Source organism: Caenorhabditis elegans, chromosome IV, assembly GCF_000002985.6.
Source record: "Caenorhabditis elegans chromosome IV".
Taxonomy (NCBI): Eukaryota; Metazoa; Nematoda; class Chromadorea; order Rhabditida; family Rhabditidae; genus Caenorhabditis; species Caenorhabditis elegans.
Window position 1 is genome coordinate 13,749,113 of NC_003282.8, and position 22,225 is coordinate 13,771,337.

The following is a 22,225-nucleotide window of genomic DNA, read 5'->3' on the forward strand; positions in this document are numbered from 1 at the left end:
GTTTCTCTAAGTGTGGCTCTCGCAACAATAATATCACTCGATTTACTGATAAAATTTTTCTTATTTTGGTTTTTTTGTCGTATTTCAAAATAACAACTTTTCGTAAAACCTAGTACTGTTTCGGGCTTGTTAACTATTACAACTGTGAAACGGTAATTTTTATTATTTTAATTTTCAATAATTTTAGTTTTCAGTGAAATACATAACTGATTTTGCAACTCCTACAATCATTGAGTTCTAATTATTTAAACTTAATGAAAGTGTAAAAAATCGTAGAAATAATTTTTTGGGTCGAACCCCAAATTCTGATAGATGAAATGTGGCCTTTTCCCTGTTATAAAAAATTTTTAACCTAAAAGTTTTACTATTCTTGAAAAAACTGCTCAAGTGACCAGACAACATTTTTCAAAAGTTGTACGTCTTACATACTCATGGACAAAGGTGGAATAGATTTGAAAATGTTGTAAAAGCTTTACCATTTCAAAGAAACAGTATAAAATTTAAACACTTGTTCCAGAATGTTATTTTCATTTTTAAAATTAAAAAATTACAAGTGTCTTTTCTATTTTAAGAAAACAAAAATTAGCATTTTTCAATTCCAGCAATGGCAAAATTGTGATTGCCGTGCACATTTTACCCGGTCTTGGAAGCTATTTTTAAAAACTAGATACATTCTCATTCAAGTCTCAAAAGGTGTTCAAAACTTTAAAAACAATAACTTTAACACAAGCATTAACATTTCAACAAAAATTATGATTTTAAGGATTGCGTCAATTGAACGTGAATCCATTGTGGGAGCTTTAACACTTAAATGAAACAGTCAAAACAAAAATTGACAATATGGTCATTTAAGTACCATCCTTATAATTCCAAAAATGCATTCTACTGGCGCTCCTAAATGTCAAATTTAGTTGGAAATTGGGTTCAAAATCTTTATAGAATTTAAAAATCTAGTGAGAAAATATTTTGAAAATTAAAACAAATTTTCAAGATGTCTGAAGTTTTCTGGAAAATGGAAAATATTCTTGAATAGTGTACATCCCATGAATCTGCAATTATTGTCAGATTGGGTAAAGTTCGAGAACTATAAAAACTGTTACAGTACAAATTTCAAAAAAAAATCCCATTTCTGACAGAACATATTAGTCTTCCGTATTTCACATTTTTCATTTATTCTTTCCTTTATTTTGTTATACAATTCTTCAAACTCCCATATTCCAGGAATGATGCATCATCCTCATCCATTCGGGTCAAACCTGGCGGTAAGAGCTTTCAATTAATCTACTCCACAATCCCTAATTAATTTCCAGAACTCATCAGAACCACAACAGCCATCTGGTCAATATCTAAATCCTGCAGCAGATGCCTACAACTTTGACACCTTTGAAGATTCTGATAAATTCTCACCGAAGGGAAATGTGGCGGCGTTGAGAAATGTGATACATGGGCAGTTGGATATGAAGACACCAACTGGAAATAGTTCCAGATATCAGAAACCAGCGCCTCCGCCTGTTGGTGAGTTTTGTTTTTCTAGGCGTTCTATGTATTAAGCTACGAAATAATAGTTTTCGGAAAGTAACACATAGCTCATATGAATTCCTTGAAACTGTAAAAAATGTTAGTCAACAAGATAGTCAACAAATACACGATTGGCTGAGACCTGGTACCTCGACGGACCTGGAAGATGAAGCAGCAATTTTGCAATTAGATTTTTGTCATTTTTTCTATTAATAGTAAGATATTTTGGTTTCTGTCCGAATGCTGCAAACAGTAACAATAAAGTTTTGAAGTAGTCTTATAAACTATCTAAAACTGTTTTTTTTGTATAATTTTTTCTGATTTTGCGGAAAACAACTCCTGATGTCTCTCCTAACCAGCAATATTCAAAAAATCCAAATGTTTTGATGTTCAATAAAATAATAAATTCCAGACTCAACTCCTTCCTGGGCCAAAAATGTAAAAGTATACGAACCAAATGGATATGTGGATCCACATCTTAACAAGCATAATATGGGAAGAGTACTTGATGGTCCTGTCAATCCAAATAAATATTTTCAAGGAGTGAGTTTTATTTTGAAAAAAACAGCGATACAATAAAGCAACGAACTTTTCAAACTGAAAACAATGTGCTGAAATAGTTAAATTTAGTTATTACTGACCATTTTTTACTGATATTATTTTCTTTTTGGCTTTTTTTACAAGCTATGAGTGAAACACGTGAGTTTTTTTCTAGAAATTATTATCGACTAAAGCTTCACTAAAAATTGTAAAATATGAGCAAAATTATTTTGAGTTTTGAAGTTTTCTACTTTTCAGAAATACAATTCACAAGTAATAATAGCTTCTATATACGAAATTTCAAAAATTTAACAGTTTTTAAGTTAAAAAAGAACAAACCGATCAGATCAAACCGGAAAATTGTAAATGTCCTAAATGGCTTTCACGAAACAGTAGAACTTTCTTTTTAATTTTCCGAAAACACAACTTTTCAGTTCTATTTTGAAAATTGTACATTCCGGGAAGTTTATGAAAAATCCTTATGTAGATAAAAATTTACGCAAAATTGTTTTAAAAAACGTTAAAATTTTGTGTACAGTTTGAAGATTTGCAAAAATTTAAAACAATGAAAATACTTTTTCGTGTTGTCTATGAAAACTACATTACTATTTTTTTGTGATAGGAAAACTTATAGGAAAAATGTTTTGAGTACTTTTTAAAACTTGCAAATGCAAATGACCTGAAAAATCGCCAAGACATTTCATGTTGTTCTAAAAAATTTAGTGCTTATTCTCTTACTTAGACTTGTTGCGACACACTGAAGATTGAAACCAATAAACATTTTTCGCTTGTTCTATTGTCATGACATAAAATTCCTGAAACAGAAAAAATTGTGGTTTCTATTTTTTTTTTTTCAATTTTCTATGAAAATTGGGTCAAATAGTGTCTGAAAGTTGTCATTTGCTGAAAAAGTTTCACGGCAAACCCTAACTCAGGCACTATTTGAGATAATTTTCGAACTTTGCAGAAAAAATAAATATCATTATCAGATAGAACTCATAGAACAAACCTTGTCCTACATTTCTGTAATGATTTTTGATACAAAAAAAATATAATCACCAAACTAAAATACGTAGGTTTGTACATTTGCTGAAAAGATTTTCCGCGCAGAACTGATTCTAACCAGGAAAATCAATAAAATTATAAAGTTTTATTCAATTCGGTGTTGATACCTCCAATTTCTTGCAAACGGAATGCCAAAATCAGTTACTTGAAATTCGAAGCGGGGAAATTTGAAAGACCGACTCTATTAACATCTTCGCATTATGTTATGAAGTTGAAACAGCAGAATTATTTTTTGCAACTTCCAGGTTCCACCGGCCAGTTACAGTCAAGTAAAGCACAATGAGTCGAAACCACCAGTGCCTCCTTCCACAAAGCCTCCACACTCTGCTGCTCAAGCCCTTCAGGCTCAGGTCCTACAGAGCTCCAAAGCCCCCTCTCAACCCCAGCAATCTCAAAAAACGTCCTACCGAATCCCGTATGACGTGGCGCTCGATCCACGTCATCACCTCGGAGAATTCGACATTGATGACAGTGCATCAATTATTTCCTCGTGTATCTCGACATTTGGAGAATCTTCAGAAATTGCTGGATTTTCTGCGGCAGCCGAGCAACGGCATCTCTATGAGCAATATAGGAAAAAGTTAATGGAAGAGAAAAATGAATTGAAAGAGGGAAGTGAGACACCGTGTGTATCTTTGTCTGAAAAAGTGATGACGTCATCGACTGAAAATTTGAAAAATGGAAATAATCAGCAGAATCAACAACCTGAGCCTCAGCCTCCATCAAGCTCAATATTCAATTCAGAACTCACACCGTTTGGCCACGTGGCTCCTGTTGCTAAACAATTTGAACCAACAAATTTTCCACCATTTTCTCCAGAAAAAGAGAGTGAAATCAAGAGATCTATCGATTTGGAAAGTTCCCAACTTCTCGTAAAATCAAAATCCCCGGCTCCCTACTCTACAAGCTCGACGGATCATTATGGAACTATTCGAAGGAAGCATAAACCAGTGGCAATTGACCTTTCCAAGTCATCACCCAACTTGGCGAGTCAATCGCCGAGCAATTTATTTTTTGGAGCCAGCTTTGAGGAGAAGCAAAATCGATCGCCGATGACATCAACTCCGTCTTATAAAGAACAAGGATTCAAAAATGATAGGTGAGTTGATGTTTTCGTGGAACATATGTAATGAAAATTGCACAATCTATTTGATCGATTAATATGTAGAATACTTGAAACAGGAGAAATTTTTCGAAATTTTCAAACTCAAAATTTTTTATTCAACAAAACCCCAACTGTTCTAAGTTGAAGTGTATCAACTTGGCAATACGATAAATATAGTGAAATGGAACGTTGAAGTAATCAGCCACCAGCTTCTGAAATGTATTTTTGCCAAAAACTTCTTACCAAGAAGACCCCAAAGACAGTCTGTGAATTTTGTTCTGAAAGTTCTGGTAGTTGACTACTTCAACTATACATTTCAATATTCACTCTAACTCTATCGTACTACCAAGTTGATATACTTCATAATTTTAAACACAAAAAGCCTATAATATTCCTTATGCTTAAATAATAATTGTTTCAAAAGTCAAAAGAGCTGAAAAATTGAAAATGTTATTATTTCACATTCTTTATGAAATAAACGAAACAGAAATTTTTTGGAAAATTTGATGCACAGCATAGATGCTTGAAATTACGTAAGAAACTAGTATGCAATTAAATATTATTGATTTGTTCAAAATTTGACCTATATTCGCCAGGAAAATAAACATGAGGAGGTGAAGATAGCATGCATTATTTTAAAATCGTTTTCATAAATACTCAAAACAGTGTTACACTTCTTCCGGAAAATGTTTAGTATCAAAAAAAGCTGTATTCACAATAGCATAGATATACAAAAATATTTTTAATACTTCATTGAAACAGGAACCAATTTTTAAAAAAATTTCAGCTTGAACGACTCACTGAACCAAGCCTTCGAAATTGCATCTTCAATTGAAACAACTAAAAATGCTTATGAAGCACCGCCAACTCCAAAAAGTGCATCACACGGTAACGATTAAATCATCAGATCCAATTTTTTATATTGATTTGAAAAGTATTTTAAGTTTGCAGAAAAACAGAAAAAAAATTTAATTTTTTTACTAATGAAAATTTAAAAAAAAAAACGCACGAGTGCTAGAATTTATAAATTATAGAAAAATCAATGAAATTTAGGTTTTAAAATAAAATTTGAAAAAAAAATTCAGTTGTGAATACTCTACAAACATAATAGTTTTTGATTGCTTGCCTATGAATTTTCAAAGATTTTATTCAAAATAAATCCTGAAAATTCTTTTGCAAACATTTGCCTTATTTTGTAATTGAAAAAAAATTACAAAAAGTTCGTATTGATTTTTTTGAGGCGAAACTTTTTTACTGTTTCTGTGAATTCGTAGATATTTTATAACTGTTATGAGTTTAATAGTGGAAACCTCAACGCTGAATTTTGAAAGAACATATTTCTGTTCCAAATTTTGGCGACATTGCAAAAATTCGGACATTTTAAAACCGAAATTAAATGCAAAATATCATGACATTGCAAAACAAGTCTCACCAAGATGGGAGCCTTTTTAGTCACAACAAGTCCTATAAAGCACAATTTTTTGAAATTAATGGAATTTCACAATTAGAAAAAACATTGTTTCAGATTTATTTTGCATACTTTTGCAATAAAAAAATGCAGTCGAACTCTCTCATCTTATTATTAAAATTTCTTAAAATTGTTGTGAAACCGAAAAATGTTTTTCTAGAGTGTTCAAATTTGGTGAAATAGATCATTCGCAAGGTACATCGTTATCGGTCACTAGTTCAAAAATCGATAAACTTATAGAAACAGTAAAGTAATTCATGTTCCAAACTTTGATTAAATTTCTGTGCAAATGTGATAAAACTCGGACTGGTGATTAAAGTAAGTTCTAGAATTCCTTTGCAAGCATTTTAATTGTATTTTAATTCGAAAAAAAAAGCAAAACGTATTTTCTTTATTTTAGCCAACATTTTTTTACAGTTTCAGTGAGTTGATGAATAAGTTCTAATAGTTATGAGTTTAATGCGGTAGATAAAGAAGTACTTTACAAAAATTAGGAAATTTTGAAACAAAAAGTACTTTTAATACAAAATATTACAACTTTGTTATATCCTGCGATGCAACTTTAAAGGCACATATAGTTTTTTCATTGGCTCTCATCACGATCTCAATTTTTGTTTCAACAAGTTCGACAAAATTATTTTGGAAATTAAATTTAAAAAATGTCATAATTTGATTAGAAAATAAAATTGTTTCAGATTTATTTTTTGTATTTGCATTTTTTGTAATTTTCTTTAATTTGACGATAGTTTCGATTGATATACATTTTAATAAAACATAATACAAAAAAAAAGAAATTCTATTTACAAATTCTAAAAACAAAGAAAATAATATCCACGCTTGTTTTATGCAAACATAAGAACGAGCGGAAGTTGGCATTTGCAGACCGCTCGATTTCGGACACATATCCAGTGTCTTCCTCCACCACTTCCACTTGGCCTTCCCATACAACAACACCTACTACAACTACAGCTGCTGCTCCAATTGCTGCTGTTGCTCCACAAACATACACAGAGCAGCAGCCAATGAGCACATCAATGAGCTCGTCGGTAATGAGTACTAATATGGATGAGCCTATTGTTGTTGGTTCACACCAACAAATACCTCAACAAAGCCCCGATTCATCACCGGAACGAAATGAAGATATGTCACAATGGTATCGGAAAATGTTCAAACAAATGCATAGAAAGGGAGAAGACGGTTCGAATGAAGGAAAAGAACAACATTTTAGTGGGTTTATTTTCTCATTTTGAAATTTTTTCTATTTGCATTAAAAAGCCTATTATTGAATTTTGTACCCTGAATTTTTTTTGGTATTGACATAAAGCAAAACAAAATGGAATTTTTTAAAAGAATGTTTTTTCAATCTTTCATTAAAGTTGATGCCCAGCGTTCAAGTTATCTAGAGCTTTTGAAACGGTAGAAAATTTATTAACAAATGCAACGCAGTCTTTTTTTTTGTTTTCCTTTTTTTAATACTCTGTGAAAATCTACTCATGCAGTGACTTATTATGTCATTCTTTAATATATATAGAAAAAGTGAAACAGAAACCGCAAAATACGTGCTTAGTGGGGTCCCTCCAAGATATCCGCCAGTTTTGATGGCTAAATATCCAAAATTTTTCTAAAAAATGTTAACTTACTGTAAAATCTTAATTTTATAAAGTATCGCATTCTAGCACGATCAGATAAAAAACAGCGCCTAGTTTCACGTTTTAGGAAACTCACAATAAAAAGTCTAAAATGAATTGTTTCACTAATGTGAAAAGAAGGTGAACTCTAGTTTATTAGTGATTCCTTTGCACATTTGACAAAAAGAAGACAGTTTAAAATTGAGAAGTAATAACAATATTTTGGGAGGTTATTTCTTCTTTTGAAAGAAAAGTGAGACTAGCACTGGATTTTTGTAGCATTGGCATAAAGAAAATAATTGCAAATGATTCTTTTCGGTTTTCTGATGACATGTTCAGCTTGAAGTTGATCTAATACAAGTAAAGTTGATACTCAGAACTCAACTTATCTTGAGGTTTTGAAACGGTTGAATTTTTATAAACAAATACAATGCAAAATGGATTTTGTCTTTGTTTTTATTTTTATTTTATGGGCTTAAATTCACTGTCGAAGTTATGCATTATACCATTCCAGTGTTTCTAGGAAAAGTGAGAAAATAAGTGATTAATAATCCGAGAATTTTTAAATATTTGAAAAACAAAATACAATTTTGCAATCTAAAAAAATGAGAACAAACACACATCATTTCCTTTTTCGCAAACGCAGGATAAAAAAATCTAAACTTTACTGTTTGACTAATGTTCAAAAAGTTGAACTAACTTTTAAATTGAATCACTCAATAGAAATTATTTTCATTGAAACTATTTTATAAAGTTATCAAATGAAAAAAAGTATATTCAACGAAACAAGAGAGATAGTCTTGAGAAACAGTTTCAGAAAATTTATAGAAAAAAGGGGATTTTTGTAGCACAGGCATAGAGAAAGTTGAACTGTTGATAGTTTTTAAGTAAAATTATCCAAGCAAAGTTGTTACCAAAGGTTCAACTTATTTAGAAATTTTGAAACGGTAGAAATTTTATCAACAAATGCAATGCATAATGATTTTTTTACCTGGTATTCCTTTTTTCAGAATTCTTGTTAAATCTAAAGAGGCAGAGGAACTGATTCATTTAACCATCCTTTCTAGAAATGAAACATCGATCTCGCCGCGATCTCCGGCATTTTGATTGCCACTAGATTGAAGCTTCCCAAAAAAATAGTTAACTTGATTTTAACCTCAGTTTTATAAAAATGTTCCATTTTAGAATGATTACAAACACATTTAGCACCTAGTTAAGCGGTTTTGCAAACGCTCAATGAACATTCCAACATTCACTAATACATTCTAAAATTGACTGTTTCACTAACGTGACAAAAGTTGCATTCAATTCTATTGCTAATCTGTTGTCGATGGGTCAATAAATATTCCCTGTATAGTATTCTTATGGGACTGTGATTTCGGCGTTTATACACATTTTGGGAGGTATGGGTTGTATTATTTCTGGCGTAGCGTAAAAACATTATTTCTTTGAAACAAATTTTAAAGTTTTTAAATAAAAAATCTAAACAAATTTTAAACACTTTTTTTCTCATTCGATTTCTGTTGCATTTTCTCATAGAGAAACTTGAACTGTTAAAGTTTTTAACGAGTTCTCATTGGTTTCTGACGTTTGCATTACAGAGATAAGTTCAAGCACCACAGCAAAATATTAAAACCAGACGTCAACTTATCTGGAGGTTTTGAAACGGTAGATATTTTATTAACAGATGCAATGCAAATTTTTTTTTTAAAACTTGGTTTTTCTTTTTTAGAACTCTTGTAAATTCTAAAGAAGCAGTTATGTTTGTAAAGAACAATTATGTTTGTTTTCTTGGCAACACTGATTGCTACTAGTTACGCAAATTTGTCTAATGTTAACTTAATTTATAATCTGAAATGATATTTCGCACTCTAAAACAAACAGAAAAACATTTAACATCTAGTTTTCGGTTTTTACAAACTCACGATAAAACATTATAAAATTTGCTGTTTCATTGATATTATGAAAATTGCATTTATGTTTATTGGTGATTCGTACAAAACTCAATCAAAATTAAATGTTTCATATAACTGTAAAATGGTCGTAGCAAGTCTTGCGAACGCAGGAATGTTACTAACAAAAGAGAACACGTTATGTAGGGTTTTTGAAACAGTAGAAATAATATTTTTAAATGTGTAAAATGTTATTTTCCTTTTTCTGCTTTTTTTTTTCTTAAGACCTACTTTCATATTATTATTAAAGTTGGGAAACTGATTCACTTCAACTTTCCATCATGATTTTGCCATACTTTTGGATTTTTGAAAAAATCAGCTTTTGCTTAATTTCAGCATTTTTTAAAATAACCTTCCGGTTAAGCTATCATACTTTGTTTGGTATTTTCTGTTATTTTCGATCATGCTTAACAGTTTTATGAAAGAAAAAAGAAGAGCTTCCTATGATTTTTCCGTACTTTTGAATTTTTGAAAACAACAGCTTTTGCTTAATTTTTCAGCATTTTGATAGCCCAAAATTTCAAAAAAAAAATCAGTATCGATCGTTAATTTAACGGAAAATATGATGTTTTAGAAATTTTTGTGTTTTAAAGTGCACACAGTAGGTAACGTTCAGTACTCGTTTTTGCGAACGCATAATATAAATTTCAAAATTGACTCTTTCACTAATGTGACAAAAGTTGCACTTAAATTCATTGCTGATTTTGATGATTATGTTGACCAAATTAATTTTGCAGCTGAACAACAAAAAAAAATAGTAAAACGGTATATTATTTCAGAACACAATTTTTTTTTAATTTCTTACTGTTTCAGTGTGTCGGTTTATAAAATACCACTAAATTGAATATAATTTGATGTCCAAACGTTATTAAAAGTTTATAACTATTATTTGAATGCCTTACATTAATGTTGTTGTTTCGAACAAGCTATCGTAGCGGAATCCGATCTTCTCTCTGCTTCACATTTTTCTGTTAAATTACACTAATTTTCGATCAGGCGATCAGTTTTTAAATCCCATAACAACCCTATTTCTAGTGCTTTACACACATAATTTCATGCAAAAATCAGTGATTGATCAAGAAAAAGAGAGAGGAAGAATGTTTCAACAAGGCGTCAGTCCCTGCCTGCGCGGCGGCGATCTGAGTAAACAAACAAGAAGGAGCCAAGGAGCAAGAGCATCTAGTGCAACATTCTATGTGACGGACAAATAGACAATTTGGCTTTCACCCCGCCCGTGTCTCTTTATTCTTTTAATAATTTCCATGACATCTTGGAAAATGTGTCCGCGCATTTTGAACAGGATTAGTTGGAGGCCTGTTTTTGAGGAGTATTAGATTTAAATTTATGAATTTTTAGGTCTTAACATTTTTTTTTGAACTTCCACTTTGTTATTATTATGTAGTAAAAAAAGTATTTTCTAATTTTTTAAGTGTATCTGTTTTGCACAGGTTATATGTTTGTTACAGTTGATCCTTTTTTAGTTTAGAAAAGGAATTGCCTAACAATAAAACAAATAATTTTTTCTGGATATTAGAGAAATCTTGAAAAAAAAATTTTTAGAGCCCACAGAAATTTAACCTTTTACCGTTTCATTGTTCCTAAATGAGTATTTTATAATTTTTCCTTCAATTACCTTGTTATGATCGAAGATACTCAGAAATTTCTCAACTTTTTGAAGCAAACTTTAATTTTATCAATTAAAAAAATCGCACTTCATTAACTGATCCTATAACTGATCCTATTCATGCATGCGCTTCAAAATTTAGGAGTTTCGAGAAAATTTAACTGTTTCAAGTATTCCATAATGAACATATACTTTTTTAATGGTCGGTGTGAAGTGAGTTACGATTTATAACTTTTTGTTGAAGTGAAAAGTATAGCACACACACATTAACGAAAAGTCCTGCCAGTTTACTTGTAATGTGAAACTGTATCAGTTTCATGTCTATGGTTCGAGTTTTTTTTTCTATTTTTGGATTAATCGTAAATTCAAATTGTTTTCTGAATTTTACGCTGGTTTGAAAATTTGAAAAATTCCAAACTTTTTAATCGTGGTGCACTCATTTTTCAATTTCTCCTTTAAATTGGAAACTCAGTTTTTAATTCAAGTCAAATAGCTTTGCTAACAGATTCCAATTATCAAACATGTATTATTTCAAAGTTCTTTTTTTGAATAATTTATAAATTTTTTGCTGAGTTAAACGGTAAAACGGTAGACTACGAACTGACTAACAAACCCTCCTGTCAATTTACTCGTAATGTGAAACTTTACCGGTTTTCTATTGTCTATCACTCGAGTACTTTTTAATTTATTGATTCATCTGGCTGTAGTATGTATAAATAATTAATTTTACGCTGGTTTGTAAATGTGAAATGTTCCAAATTATTTAATTTAGTTTTAATGTATTTTCGCCATTCCAACAATTAACTAGAAATCACGTCACTTTATAACAGCTTATTGAAACTGAAAATTATTCTCATTTCCCAAGCAATAATACCATCAAATTTCGTGGTGCACTTATCTTTCTCCTTCAAATTGAAAACTCAGTTTTTAATTATAGTCAAATCTCTTTTGCTGACAGGTCCAAAGTACTTTATTATTTCATATTATATAAAATTCATTCTCGAATTTATTTATAAATTTTCGCTGAGTCAAATCATAAAGGCAAATTTACAACTGACTAACAAAAACCCCTGTCAATTTACTTGTAATGTGAAACTGTATCGGTTTCATATTATCTATGATTCGAGTACATTGTTTCAAATTTATTGATTCATCATTGTTTTCGGAATTTTACGCTGGTTTGAAAATTTGAAATATTCCAAAATAAATTATTTAGTTTTCGTTTTTTGTACATTGTCATAAAACATTTTGGTTTTTTTTAACATTTCAATCTCCAATAAACTCACTAAAAATCAAAAATTGTTACACTTTATAACAGTTCATTGAAACTGAAAATTATTTTCTTTTCCCAAATAATAATACCATCAAATGTCGTGGTGTACTCATCTTTTCCTTTTCTTCTTTTTTTTCAATTTCTCCTTCAAATCTCTACACACTCTTCACTGCCAATCTTTTTTTCTTTCCTTATCCAAAAGCACACTTTTGTGCAGAGTAAATAATGCACTTTGTGAAAAAAAAACTATTTTTAAAACTGTATTTTTTTAAGTTTGGCAATTTTTGAGAAAATTTCAACAAAATCTGATATAGATTGGAATTTAAATGGTTCAAATTTGGACAATTTGACAAAACACATAACAATTCAAAGTTTTATTCGAAGTTTTTAACAGACACTTGAAACAGTGTAATAATTTTCTGACAAAAATTAAAACAAATGTTACTACTTTGCTTTTCTTACTTTATCCGTTTTTTATCACCCTTATTTTTCAGTCAACCCTAGCAACGTTACCGACGGAATCGGTAGGACTACACCGACTGCATCAAATTTGGGAAGAAGCCGTGAGAATTTGAGTTTCAATCAACACCGCCCAGACCATCCTTCGTCATATTTTGATAGTTTGGAGCATGGTGAGCATTTTATATTAAAACAGTTGTTTTGGTGTTCATATTACTAATGTCTGAATACTAACTTGCATTAAAATTGGAAATTAAAAAAATTACTGTTTCTCAAAAGTATTTTCAATACCTATATTTTTTTGCTACAGTGCTCCTCTTTTCCCTTTGTTCAATATTTTCAAATATTTTATACCAGATTTTTCGAAAAAGTTGAATTTTCAATTAACAATAACGCATTTATGCATTTTTCACTCTTTTTTGAGATTTAATGCTGAAAAAATAGTTCTGAAAATGACAAAAGTTATGTTTTCAATATTTTTTATCAAACTAAATTTATTTAATTTGTTAACTGTTGCTTTTTTGTTTTTCTTCAAGTTCTATATGTGAAAGATCTGTATCATCGAAGCAACTTATTTGATGTTTTATAAACGACCTGAAACATACTGGTGATGCCCAATAATGTTTTTTTTAAATTTAGTCTCGTGAAAAAAATAAAATTAAAACAGAAAATTACATTTGCGCCGAAGAAACTTAAGATCTGGAACTTTTAAGTAATTCTGATTTCAAAATCGTTATTTTTCCGTTTTTCAAGACTAACTGTTCCTTTAACTGTTCCTTTTTTTCATAATTTTGACAATCAATCGATTATATTTTTATTACAAACCTGAAGCATGCATCATAATTTTTTCGGTTCGAAACTAAGTTTTCAGGATTCTGACTACATTTAGGAGCCAGAAGCAACAAGTTTTATTTTTCAATTATTCTAATCTGAAATACTGTTTCACAAAATGAATAAAATAATCTGAAATAGTAAACATATTGATTCAAAGAATTTTCCAAATTTTTAGAAATTACTGATTTCAAAATTGTTTTTAAATGTAAATTTTTTATATTCTGAACTTGCAAAATTAGAAAAAAAATAATGGCGACTTTAACAATTTTTAGATATTCAAAAAAAAACCTTGTTGAATTTTGTTAAAATTCGTGTTTTTGATTCTTGGGTTTGTTTCAGGTTCGAGTATCTTTTTACAAAGATCTCATTTTTAATTAACAAGGGCAAGACATCTGTAAAAATGGAAAAAAAACGTTTCTTCAAGATTTTTACTATGTGAATCTACAAAAGGGACAAAAAATTGTTGAAAATTCAAAAAAAAACTTACTCTTTCTTAACAGTATTTCAAACATGAAAGTTTTTTTCGAATTAATATTGCTTCTTTTAGATGCTGCAATTCCATAAATTTTACAGTGAATAGAATAATTCACACATTATTCTAAAAAAAACCACCTTCTTCAATTTTTTTTAACTTGTGTTTTCAATTCTTTGTTTTTTTCAGTTCGGAGAACGTTTCCATAAAGATTTAATTTTTAATTTTACCATAAATTTCTCTTCGTGGAATCAATTATGTTTCTCTGTTCAAAATTGAAGAAATAAATCTGAAACTGTAAAAAAAAAATTTTTTCAAATTTTTTATTCAATTGAGTTGTAACCAGATGTTCAATCATGATTTTTGATTGAAATATTGAAACAAAAAGTGTAAATTTTTAAATTTTTTTTTTCTAATTTCAAAATAAAAAATTTACTGTTTCATAGAACTTGTTTAATTTTCAACTCTTCAACTATTCCAATTAGTTTTTTTTTAATTTTTCCTAACACCAAATAAAGAGTACTCATGTCTAGATTATTCACTTATTCTCACCCTCCTGCTCCTCAAAAGCTTCATAAGACAAAAAAACGGGCTTGGCAGTTGAATTGAATAACGTGTCTGTCTCTCTCGGTCTCTCATCCATTTTCTCGCATCCTTTCATATCTCTAGTAGTCCCACCAAAAATACACACATCTGTGCATAAGAAAGACCTTTTTTCCTCCTTTTTGAGTCTTCCTTGAAAAAAAGACTGTAGTCATTTTGGGAGATTTCTACAATAATGTTTAGTATTAATAGTAGTGGTGAGTTAATTTTTTTCAAATTTTTTTTTTGAAACAATAGTTTTTTTAAAGAAATGTTTTTTGAAAAAAACATCCCAGATGCAAAATGTTTCCATTTATACCCAGAAATACGGTATCAACTGACGATTAATTTCTGTTAAGTGCAAAGAAGTCTGCGCCTTTAAGGAGTACTGTAATTTCCTATACTCGTTGCTGAGGGTTTTCAATGGTCATTTTTATTTTATCAAAACTGTTCATTCATAGAAAAAATGAAGAGCAAAGGGGTGAACACAATTCAATGAGACAAACCCGATGAACTATGCGCAGACTTGTTCAAAGCTTACCACAGGAGTTTGAAACGGTGAAATTTTTTAAAGATTTTTTTTTCAAAAATTGCAGACATTCACAATACTCCTTAAAGATACGAAGTGATTTTGCATTTCACCAAATATTGTCGTGTCGAGACCGTATTTTGGGAACAATTGCAAACTTAACATTCAATTTAATTTAAATTATTCACCTATCTAACATCTGAACTATGGAGAACATAATTATTTTATATTATCGCATTATTGAAACAGAAAAAACGTATTAAATTCAAATTTAATTTCCAAAACTTCTAGGCTTCAACATTCAAAACGCACCCTTCCTTTCAAAAAGCCTCCACCACATTTCCATTTGCCCTCATATCGTTTTTTGGACGAAGATAATCGTCCGATACGATGTTCAATGAAACATTTTAATAACACAATTACTAACAAATTTGGAACTCCGTGCATGATGTGTGATTTGCCGAAAAAAGATGTCGAGTTCAAGGAAATCGATGCAATTTACGAGAATATGAAGATCAAGAACTCACAACGACAGAGGTCTCAGAATAGTTTGGGTAGGGATTTGTGGGAGGCAAATGTGCTCCAATGATAAATTTTGCAAAAGCTGAAAATGAAATGTTAAACAATTTTGAGTGCTGAAAATAGCTTTGAGAAAGAAAATTTAACTTTCAAAAACTTTTTTCAAATGTTACTCTAAACCAATCAGCATTTCCAAGCTCCGCCCATGTTTCCTGATTGGTTAAAAGAGGGCGGGGCATTTTGCTGATTGGTCTATCTGTGTATGTATTTGAGCACATTCAAGCAGAGATAGAGAAAATTGAAATTTTGGGTTTTTCTACTTTTTCGATTTTTTTTTTGGTATTTCGGGAATTCAAAATTTGGATACTTAGTTGCCAGTTGTTCCCAAGGATAATAACTACATTTGGAAGCTAGGATTAATAAAGAAATTTCAAAAAATTATTTTAATCTGAAATACTGTTTCACTGAATACATATAATTAACTCAAAATAAATAATCCTGATGAGGTTTTTCTTTGTTGTTCCTCAAATTATTTTCAAAATGTTCCTCCAAAATCAGAAACCACTCTCACTTTTAAACCAATCAGCGTCTTCGAGCTCCGCCCACTCCATATGATTGGTTCAAAGTGGGAGGGCACTTCGCTGATTGGTCATAGCTCTGTAGTTTTGGAGCAAATTCAAACAGAGATATTACCGCTAAAATTAGAACTTTGCGTTGTTTTCGATTTTTTTTGGTTTTTTTTTGAAATTCAAAATTCAGAAACTGTTGCCAGTTGTTCCTTAGGATTCTGACTACATTTGGAAGCAAAAAAATTAAAAAAAACACAATTACCTACTGTTTCACTGAATCTATAAATATAGCTCAAAATTTAATATTTATTATTCAGTCCCATCTTTTATTAGTCAACTAACTTTACTAACCTTTTTCATTACACAAAATGTGTGTTTCAGACTTAATCCGTATCACGAATAACCTTGATGAAACAACAAAAAGCCTAAATCTGTACCTTCAACAAATCGATGCAACATGGAAACGGTCAAAGTCTCAACCAATTATGAAAGGCATGCATTTGCAGTGACTAACAATTTTCTTTTGTATTTTTAGTTTTTAAAACAATTAATTTAAAATAATTGCAGGACCAAATGATCAATATAATAATCAAGAACGAGTAAAACAGTCGAATGAAGAAGAGCTGTTACGATTAAAAGCAGAGAAATTAGCAGAAGAGTTGAGAAAAGAAAAAGAACGGAAACATAGTTTTATGTAAGTTTTTATTGGTGTTATTCCGAAAAATCAGCCCACTAAAAATAGGATTTGCTACTTTTAATATATCTCAACTATGAAACAGAAGTTTTTTTTTTTCAAAAACTTAAATTTTAATAGGCGACTCCTGGGATGGTGAAACACATTAATCTTAATATTACTTTAAAGTAAACGTCAAAAACTTAAGTTTTCGTGTAGGTACTGTTACTGTGAGGGCAGGCAGGTATGCAGGTGTGCCAAATTAGACATTATCCTTATTAACGAGAGATAATAGGGATGTTTCCTTCAAAGGATATAATTGGACTGTAATAATAAAATATAACCGTTAAAAATAATTATGAATATTTCCAAATTTTTTATGATTTTTTAAAGATTAATTTGCAAACGATTTATTTTTTGAATTTCTTTATTCATTGAAACTAAAAATTTTGTCAAATTTTCAAACATTTTATCTGGAAAAATATTTATAAAAGTGCCGATTTGTTTGATTTTCAGAGTAAATTGTTACAGAAAAATGTTTGGAATTACGATAAAAAGGTTTTAAATTATAATGCTACACAAACATTGTCTGAACACTCTTCACATCTTGTGATAATATTTAAACAGTATTTTTTTTATTTTTCCACAAATTTCAGCCCATCATCTGCGCCATCTCTTCAAAATAATATGGATCGTCTGAATAGTCTTCTCTATGATTTTTCCAGTGATATTCAAGAACCGGCACATAGAGATTATACCCCGCAGCCAGTTATGACAGCAACAGCAGTTTATAAATTTGAGCCAAGGAGTGCGAGGTTTGCAAGAAACTGAAAAGAATATTTATTTGGTTGAAAATATCAAAATATGGGGATTTGGACGAACCTTTAAAAACTATCTTTCCAAAAAGCAGTGAGATAGTTTTATTGAAAACTTCCGCAGAACGTTTTCGAAATTTAAAAATTCAAATAAATTTTCAATTTTCTAACATCAAAGCAAACCCGCTTCGCAATATTGATGAGTACATAGAAACTTTGTTGTTGAAACAGTAAAAAATATTTCTAAATTTCCAGAGAACTTCCACTTAACCGTGGTGATATTATTCGAATAATTCGTGAAGTTGATGGTTATTGGATGGAGGGAGAGAGAAATGGAAGAAGTGGAATATTTCCAACGTCTTATGTTCAAATTAATACTGGAAATCAAGGGGATAGTCAAAAGATGAGAGCAATTTATCCATTCACTGCTAGAAGTGACACTGAATTGAGTTTGAAGAGGGTGCGTTTTTCAAAAATATTTTTATACTGTGTCAGTGCTTTTATTTTAGCTTTTCGGAATATAATCTTTTTTTGTCATCTTTTATTTAAACTACCTGAAAGGTAGTTTAAAGTGAACATTGGAAAATAAGAAGGGGACAAGAAATCATAATGAAATGTTGTTGAATTAAATTTTTAAAATCATCTCTGACAAGTGAAATTCACTGACAGCACAATATTTTACCCCTCGCATTCATAAAAATGAACGAATTTGTTTGAAAGTTGAGAGTTTACTGTTTCAAATAGTATACTTGATAATAGTGGCCTCGCATAATCGTTTTGATCAATTTTCTAGTAGTTTCATAGTGTAGAATATTATTTTTGGATCGAAAACCACTTTTGAAAACTATTTTCCTTAGATTGATATGTAATGTCACACCTTTCATTGATGAAATTTCTAATTTAAACTGTACAAATACATCATAAATTGCTACGAAATCAAAAAATTTTACTTCTTCAATTTTTTTTCTTTAATCTGATAAAAATAAGCGGGTTTTTAATAGTTTTATTTATAACTTCATTAATTTTCGGCTGCAACTGATCGTAAAAATTTTAATATCAATACTTTGTACAAAACTTCAGGTTGTTTTCAATCATATAAAATTATTGAAATTAAAAAAATTTCTTTCGGGAACTTTTTTTTCAATTCGAACAAATTCATTTAAAAGTTGAAAATTTTACTGTTTCAAGTTGCTGACTTGATAAAAGTGAACTAATATTGATTAATGTAATGTAGGTGTTCAGATATTCATAATTTTATGTTTTTTCGGTATTTTTCTTTTAGTTTGTTACAATTCAATATTATAATCTTCTAGTGAGCTGCTGTGAATTGTTACGAGTAAAACCCCAAAATCATCATTGAAAATAAAATTTTCCTATGTACAATTTTCAACCCCTACATTGCTAACACTGTAGATTTTAAATCAAGAAAACTGATAAAATTCTCAAACTAAAAAACTTACTGTTTCATACTCTTGGCAAATTAATAGGGACTTTTGTATATTTCAGTTCAGTTGAACATCTGGTTTTAATAGATTTATATATTAAATTATGAATCATTCAACGGCCTTAATTCACTTTTCAAATTTCTGTAAACAATAATAAATCTCTTATTTCTCATATATGATACGAAAAATAAAAAAAATGTTCAAAAAATATTTTAGTTAAAATTTACTGTTTCAAACAGTTTATTCGACAATATTGGCATCCGTTACTTTAATTTGGCCTCAAAATAAGTTTCCCTAAGCTTAATATACAATCTTCTGTCCCCATATTGATAAAACTTCAGATTAAAAAATAATCTGTTAAAATTCTAAAATTAAAAAAATTACTGTTTCATATTCTTTACTAATCAATAGTGGCTTTTGAATATTTCAGTTGAGAACATCTGGTTTTAATAGTTTCATATATAATTTGTGAATAATTCAACTTATTTAATCGGCTTTTAAAAATTTCTGTAAACAATTATAAATATGTTATTTCTCTTTTATAAAATTGAAAAATCATAAAATGAACAAAAAAGTGTTTTAATCAAAATTTACTGTTTCAAAGAGTTTACTTGAAAATATTGGTTATTTTAATTCCCCTCCTCCAGGCAATACAGATAATTTTACAAAAATTCATTTTCAGGGAGAAATAATCACACGCCGCCGTCAAATTGACTCGAATTGGCTGGAAGGAAGTAATCAAATTGGAATTGTTGGAATATTCCCAGCTTCTTATGTGGAACCAATTGAACAAGTGGAGCAACACATCCCAACAATAGTCCCGAATCGGCCAAAAACTCCGAAAATTGAGGATCAAGTGTATAATCAAGTGTATAAGCCAAATGAAACAGTGATAATGCAAAGTAATCAGGGATATTATGATAAAGCAGCGGTAGTGCCTAATAATAAAGTCCGGTTCGATTTACCCAGTGGATCGGATTCTAATTTGCAAATGTGAGTGTTTTTAGAACATTTTCTGAAAAAAGAGTTAAAAAATTGATTACTGTTTCAAAAAGTTATTAAACTTTGAACTAACTTTTTGTTGACAATTTGACTTTCGTTGAAGTTCCAGGTCCCTAAACCCACATCAAAATCAATTCCCTCCTACACATACTCAAACCAGCACACAACAGCCATCAAACTATGGAATGAAGAAAATTGAATACGAACGCGAAAAAGTTGTTGAAGAAGTGCCACCGATGCATATGGATCAGTACAGAAAACTGAATGACGAGCCGAAAAATCCGAAAAAGGATACGAATATTCTCATGAATGCCGCTTCGCTTATTCCGAAAGGATCCGAGATGTAAGTTGGACTTGTGAAACGGCAATTTTTTTTTAATTTTTTAAAAAGAATGATACTTTTTTGGTAGAGTCACTAATTGTCTTTTTGCAATGTGGCCGTGAAAAGAGAAAACTCGGCCACCGAGTTTTGTGGCCTGTGGCAATGGGGCTGATACAATTTAAAATTAAATAAAATTATCAAATTAAATAAGTTATACTTTTCAAGTACAATTCTAGTAGATAGTCTGAAACAGGAAAAAAAATTTGAAAAATTGTTAATTTTAGCCAGAACACTTTGTTTTTTGAAAGATTCAAAATATTTAACTTCAAAGTATTCTGTTTTTTGTTAACATTTCTATTGGCAGTTGGTAGGCAGGCTAGGCAGACAGGCAGGCATTTTTGTTCCTGCAAGGTCAACTAGACATTTTCTGGTACTCACATGAAGTAGTATGTAAAAAGATTAAAGTGAAAATAATAACATTGAGAAACATTGCAAAATTCCAAGAAAAATATAATTTTTTGCGCTTAACAAATTTCTACAGTTTCAAACTTTTTTCAAAAATGGGGGAAAATGTTTTCCAGATTCGTTCTCCTAAATGCAAAAATTTTCAAAAGTTACTGTTTCATGATTAGTGATAAGATTTCAAGAAATACTGCTCATGATTCTATGATTCCAGGTACCGAGCCGTATATCCATATCAACCGCAAAAAGAAGACGAACTCCAATTGTACACGAACGATATCATTTTTGTAGTGGAAAAGTGTGATGATGGATGGTTTATTGGTACATCTTTACGAACCGGAGACTTTGGAATTTTCCCTGGAAATTATGTTAAACGTCATTGAACTTTTGGAATTTATTGATTGATTTTATGAAATCCCTTTTACGTATCACTTTGTTATATGATTTTTCAATTTTCTTTTTTGAATTCTTACTATTTGCATTAATTGTGAGATTTGTTTATTTTTTCAATAAAATAATTACCGAATAAGCATCTGAACATTTTCGAAAAGACAATTAAATTTAGAGAATTTAAAACTGGATTTCAATATTTTCAAAAAAAAAAGTCCACACTGTGCCAATTTCTACTGTTCAACAAAAGTTCATAGAATATGGACTACAGCTACAAAAAAAATAAAGTAGTTTTTGAAATTTTGATATTTCAACGGGTAAATATTGATGATAGATCGTTGTGTAAAAGCGTCGGTAGTTCAAATGGGGGATTTGAAACAGGGAAAATTTGAGGCGAAACTTTTGAATTTTTTTAAAATTTAAACTCTAATTTTGGAAGGGGCGTTTGATTTGAATAAAATGTAATTGTTAAAAAGCATTTCTAATATTTCTAATTTTCATTGATTTTTCAATTTTGCAACAAAAAGTCAAATAGTTGAATTGTTTTCGAATTTCCGCTCAAACAAGGATTTTTAAATTTTTATCTCAACATTCTTCCAGCATTTATCTCAACATTCTTCCTTTTTAATGTCAAATATGGAGTATTTTTGTTAAGGAGAATTTTTAGAAACAATTCGATACGGCAGAAATTACCAAATTCCATTTCAAGAAAATACATCTATGGAAGTCGACCAAAAAACTATATTTTTCTACAAGTAGACTGCAAATAAATTTTGAAAATTTTTATTTGAACATTTGAGGAGGTTAGTCCTGTAGCGTCGCTCTAAATTTGTTTAAGGAACCCAAATTTTTGGAAAAGTTGGCGATTCAAAAAAATTTTAACTAAAAATTTTGAAAACTCCGAAAAATTGTGAATTATTTAGTTTTAATATTTAATCTTGTTGGATGGCTGAAAGTATAATAAGACAAAAATTTTAGA

The 22,225-nt window shown here is 29.9% G+C and overlaps 1 protein-coding gene and 99 non-coding genes across 104 annotated transcripts; 44 read left to right on the top strand and 56 right to left on the bottom strand.

Annotated features, from left to right (window-relative positions):
- Positions 1 to 86: 86 nt before the first annotated feature.
- On the bottom strand, positions 87 to 107 carry 21ur-9397. Its single transcript, NR_057321.1, has one exon.
- On the bottom strand, positions 88 to 108 carry 21ur-13898. The gene has a single exon (NR_057322.1).
- Positions 109 to 196: 88 nt separating this feature from the next.
- On the bottom strand, positions 197 to 217 carry 21ur-2598. Its single transcript, NR_057323.1, has one exon.
- A 208-nt stretch (positions 218 to 425) lies between these two features.
- Positions 426 to 446, bottom strand: 21ur-4295. The gene has a single exon (NR_057324.1).
- Positions 427 to 447, bottom strand: 21ur-9265. Its single transcript, NR_057325.1, has one exon.
- Positions 448 to 753: 306 nt separating this feature from the next.
- 21ur-5273 lies at positions 754 to 774 on the bottom strand. Its single transcript, NR_057326.1, has one exon.
- Positions 775 to 1,220: 446 nt separating this feature from the next.
- sorb-1 lies at positions 1,221 to 21,385 on the top strand (the record flags this gene model as incomplete). Of its 5 annotated transcripts, none has more annotated exons than NM_001372957.3 (13): positions 1,221 to 1,262; positions 1,311 to 1,515; positions 1,931 to 2,061; positions 3,369 to 4,222; positions 5,016 to 5,116; positions 6,579 to 6,923; positions 12,668 to 12,805; positions 16,705 to 16,831; positions 17,467 to 17,625; positions 17,881 to 18,085; positions 19,753 to 20,063; positions 20,176 to 20,415; positions 21,071 to 21,385. In NM_001372957.3, 13 exons carry the CDS (start codon positions 1,224 to 1,226, stop codon positions 21,237 to 21,239), a joined length of 3,024 nt encoding a protein of 1,007 aa, NP_001360603.1. The 5 variants fall into 5 exon arrangements, 4 of the variants coding, with proteins under 4 accessions (NP_001360603.1, NP_001041035.2, NP_001360609.1 ...); NM_001047570.4 differs by having other exon boundaries at positions 1,222 to 1,262; positions 20,182 to 20,415; positions 21,071 to 21,383; NM_001372958.2 differs by lacking the exons at positions 1,221 to 1,262; positions 1,311 to 1,515; positions 1,931 to 2,061; ... (2 more) ...; positions 6,579 to 6,923; positions 12,668 to 12,805 and adding exons at positions 15,498 to 15,603; positions 16,519 to 16,629 and having other exon boundaries at positions 21,071 to 21,239.
- On the bottom strand, positions 1,541 to 1,561 carry 21ur-10408. The gene has a single exon (NR_057327.1).
- 21ur-7538 lies at positions 1,747 to 1,767 on the bottom strand. The gene has a single exon (NR_057328.1).
- 21ur-1676 lies at positions 1,750 to 1,770 on the bottom strand. Its single transcript, NR_057329.1, has one exon.
- 21ur-1366 lies at positions 2,073 to 2,093 on the bottom strand. The gene has a single exon (NR_057330.1).
- 21ur-9968 lies at positions 2,148 to 2,168 on the bottom strand. The gene has a single exon (NR_057331.1).
- On the bottom strand, positions 2,151 to 2,171 carry 21ur-13708. The gene has a single exon (NR_057332.1).
- On the bottom strand, positions 2,385 to 2,405 carry 21ur-3032. The gene has a single exon (NR_057333.1).
- On the top strand, positions 2,644 to 2,664 carry 21ur-894. The gene has a single exon (NR_057334.1).
- 21ur-1930 lies at positions 2,678 to 2,698 on the top strand. Its single transcript, NR_057335.1, has one exon.
- Positions 2,815 to 2,835, bottom strand: 21ur-9608. The gene has a single exon (NR_057336.1).
- 21ur-7560 lies at positions 3,278 to 3,298 on the bottom strand. The gene has a single exon (NR_057337.1).
- 21ur-10516 lies at positions 4,239 to 4,259 on the bottom strand. Its single transcript, NR_057338.1, has one exon.
- On the bottom strand, positions 4,649 to 4,669 carry 21ur-6876. Its single transcript, NR_057339.1, has one exon.
- Positions 4,925 to 4,945, bottom strand: 21ur-7647. The gene has a single exon (NR_057340.1).
- Positions 5,120 to 5,140, bottom strand: 21ur-6363. Its single transcript, NR_057341.1, has one exon.
- On the bottom strand, positions 5,121 to 5,141 carry 21ur-7408. Its single transcript, NR_057342.1, has one exon.
- 21ur-337 lies at positions 5,529 to 5,549 on the top strand. The gene has a single exon (NR_057343.1).
- 21ur-12241 lies at positions 5,532 to 5,552 on the top strand. The gene has a single exon (NR_057344.1).
- Positions 5,773 to 5,793, bottom strand: 21ur-7916. The gene has a single exon (NR_057345.1).
- Positions 5,774 to 5,794, bottom strand: 21ur-10278. The gene has a single exon (NR_057346.1).
- 21ur-1850 lies at positions 6,157 to 6,177 on the top strand. Its single transcript, NR_057347.1, has one exon.
- Positions 6,428 to 6,448, top strand: 21ur-14591. The gene has a single exon (NR_057348.1).
- 21ur-6271 lies at positions 6,432 to 6,452 on the top strand. The gene has a single exon (NR_057349.1).
- 21ur-14266 lies at positions 6,433 to 6,453 on the top strand. The gene has a single exon (NR_057350.1).
- 21ur-6397 lies at positions 7,046 to 7,066 on the bottom strand. The gene has a single exon (NR_057351.1).
- On the bottom strand, positions 7,174 to 7,194 carry 21ur-7553. The gene has a single exon (NR_057352.1).
- Positions 7,488 to 7,508, top strand: 21ur-1817. The gene has a single exon (NR_057353.1).
- On the bottom strand, positions 7,664 to 7,684 carry 21ur-5090. The gene has a single exon (NR_057354.1).
- Positions 7,876 to 7,896, top strand: 21ur-8890. The gene has a single exon (NR_057355.1).
- On the bottom strand, positions 8,205 to 8,225 carry 21ur-5918. The gene has a single exon (NR_057356.1).
- Positions 8,644 to 8,664, top strand: 21ur-15664. The gene has a single exon (NR_057357.1).
- 21ur-1129 lies at positions 8,645 to 8,665 on the top strand. The gene has a single exon (NR_057358.1).
- On the bottom strand, positions 8,925 to 8,945 carry 21ur-1516. Its single transcript, NR_057359.1, has one exon.
- Positions 9,192 to 9,212, bottom strand: 21ur-10511. Its single transcript, NR_057360.1, has one exon.
- On the top strand, positions 9,316 to 9,336 carry 21ur-6918. Its single transcript, NR_057361.1, has one exon.
- Positions 9,317 to 9,337, top strand: 21ur-6901. The gene has a single exon (NR_057362.1).
- 21ur-15629 lies at positions 9,370 to 9,390 on the bottom strand. Its single transcript, NR_057363.1, has one exon.
- On the bottom strand, positions 9,371 to 9,391 carry 21ur-3572. The gene has a single exon (NR_057364.1).
- 21ur-3913 lies at positions 9,976 to 9,996 on the bottom strand. Its single transcript, NR_057365.1, has one exon.
- 21ur-4392 lies at positions 9,979 to 9,999 on the top strand. The gene has a single exon (NR_057366.1).
- On the top strand, positions 9,980 to 10,000 carry 21ur-3514. The gene has a single exon (NR_057367.1).
- Positions 9,985 to 10,005, top strand: 21ur-9298. The gene has a single exon (NR_057368.1).
- On the top strand, positions 10,127 to 10,147 carry 21ur-5244. Its single transcript, NR_057369.1, has one exon.
- On the top strand, positions 10,132 to 10,152 carry 21ur-12204. Its single transcript, NR_057370.1, has one exon.
- Positions 10,277 to 10,297, top strand: 21ur-9668. The gene has a single exon (NR_057371.1).
- 21ur-1715 lies at positions 10,618 to 10,638 on the bottom strand. The gene has a single exon (NR_057372.1).
- Positions 10,758 to 10,778, top strand: 21ur-6376. The gene has a single exon (NR_057373.1).
- 21ur-13069 lies at positions 10,759 to 10,779 on the top strand. The gene has a single exon (NR_057374.1).
- Positions 10,893 to 10,913, bottom strand: 21ur-15649. The gene has a single exon (NR_057375.1).
- 21ur-3394 lies at positions 10,906 to 10,926 on the top strand. Its single transcript, NR_057376.1, has one exon.
- 21ur-11738 lies at positions 10,907 to 10,927 on the top strand. The gene has a single exon (NR_057377.1).
- 21ur-3781 lies at positions 11,108 to 11,128 on the top strand. The gene has a single exon (NR_057378.1).
- On the bottom strand, positions 11,480 to 11,500 carry 21ur-2760. Its single transcript, NR_057379.1, has one exon.
- 21ur-1730 lies at positions 11,676 to 11,696 on the bottom strand. Its single transcript, NR_057380.1, has one exon.
- 21ur-10256 lies at positions 11,677 to 11,697 on the bottom strand. Its single transcript, NR_057381.1, has one exon.
- Positions 11,679 to 11,699, bottom strand: 21ur-9830. The gene has a single exon (NR_057382.1).
- On the bottom strand, positions 11,680 to 11,700 carry 21ur-12818. Its single transcript, NR_057383.1, has one exon.
- Positions 11,932 to 11,952, bottom strand: 21ur-11556. The gene has a single exon (NR_057384.1).
- On the bottom strand, positions 11,933 to 11,953 carry 21ur-2693. Its single transcript, NR_057385.1, has one exon.
- On the top strand, positions 12,046 to 12,066 carry 21ur-3871. Its single transcript, NR_057386.1, has one exon.
- 21ur-236 lies at positions 12,047 to 12,067 on the top strand. The gene has a single exon (NR_057387.1).
- Positions 12,165 to 12,185, bottom strand: 21ur-4393. The gene has a single exon (NR_057388.1).
- Positions 12,514 to 12,534, bottom strand: 21ur-1692. The gene has a single exon (NR_057389.1).
- 21ur-6972 lies at positions 12,943 to 12,963 on the top strand. Its single transcript, NR_057390.1, has one exon.
- On the top strand, positions 12,946 to 12,966 carry 21ur-13370. Its single transcript, NR_057391.1, has one exon.
- Positions 13,170 to 13,190, bottom strand: 21ur-2584. The gene has a single exon (NR_057392.1).
- 21ur-7820 lies at positions 13,400 to 13,420 on the bottom strand. The gene has a single exon (NR_057393.1).
- On the bottom strand, positions 13,401 to 13,421 carry 21ur-11009. The gene has a single exon (NR_057394.1).
- 21ur-14016 lies at positions 13,471 to 13,491 on the bottom strand. Its single transcript, NR_057395.1, has one exon.
- Positions 13,617 to 13,637, top strand: 21ur-647. The gene has a single exon (NR_057396.1).
- 21ur-15187 lies at positions 13,999 to 14,019 on the top strand. The gene has a single exon (NR_057397.1).
- On the bottom strand, positions 14,169 to 14,189 carry 21ur-2575. The gene has a single exon (NR_057398.1).
- 21ur-3943 lies at positions 15,013 to 15,033 on the bottom strand. Its single transcript, NR_057399.1, has one exon.
- Positions 15,233 to 15,253, bottom strand: 21ur-6299. Its single transcript, NR_057400.1, has one exon.
- On the top strand, positions 16,071 to 16,091 carry 21ur-2017. Its single transcript, NR_057401.1, has one exon.
- On the top strand, positions 16,448 to 16,468 carry 21ur-12408. The gene has a single exon (NR_057402.1).
- Positions 16,451 to 16,471, top strand: 21ur-12356. Its single transcript, NR_057403.1, has one exon.
- On the bottom strand, positions 16,849 to 16,869 carry 21ur-708. Its single transcript, NR_057404.1, has one exon.
- Positions 16,853 to 16,873, bottom strand: 21ur-14526. Its single transcript, NR_057405.1, has one exon.
- Positions 17,372 to 17,392, bottom strand: 21ur-8720. The gene has a single exon (NR_057406.1).
- Positions 17,791 to 17,811, bottom strand: 21ur-11282. The gene has a single exon (NR_057407.1).
- Positions 18,402 to 18,422, top strand: 21ur-7034. Its single transcript, NR_057408.1, has one exon.
- On the top strand, positions 18,850 to 18,870 carry 21ur-742. The gene has a single exon (NR_057409.1).
- On the top strand, positions 19,132 to 19,152 carry 21ur-6631. Its single transcript, NR_057410.1, has one exon.
- On the top strand, positions 19,343 to 19,363 carry 21ur-8189. Its single transcript, NR_057411.1, has one exon.
- On the top strand, positions 19,501 to 19,521 carry 21ur-5145. The gene has a single exon (NR_057412.1).
- 21ur-14880 lies at positions 19,502 to 19,522 on the top strand. Its single transcript, NR_057413.1, has one exon.
- Positions 20,159 to 20,179, top strand: 21ur-6056. Its single transcript, NR_057414.1, has one exon.
- 21ur-5870 lies at positions 20,817 to 20,837 on the bottom strand. Its single transcript, NR_057415.1, has one exon.
- On the bottom strand, positions 20,820 to 20,840 carry 21ur-9512. The gene has a single exon (NR_057416.1).
- 21ur-5931 lies at positions 20,978 to 20,998 on the top strand. Its single transcript, NR_057417.1, has one exon.
- 21ur-6216 lies at positions 21,058 to 21,078 on the top strand. Its single transcript, NR_057418.1, has one exon.
- Positions 21,386 to 21,560: 175 nt separating the features above from the next.
- On the bottom strand, positions 21,561 to 21,581 carry 21ur-9885. Its single transcript, NR_057419.1, has one exon.
- Between the last annotated feature and the right edge of the window lie 644 nt (positions 21,582 to 22,225).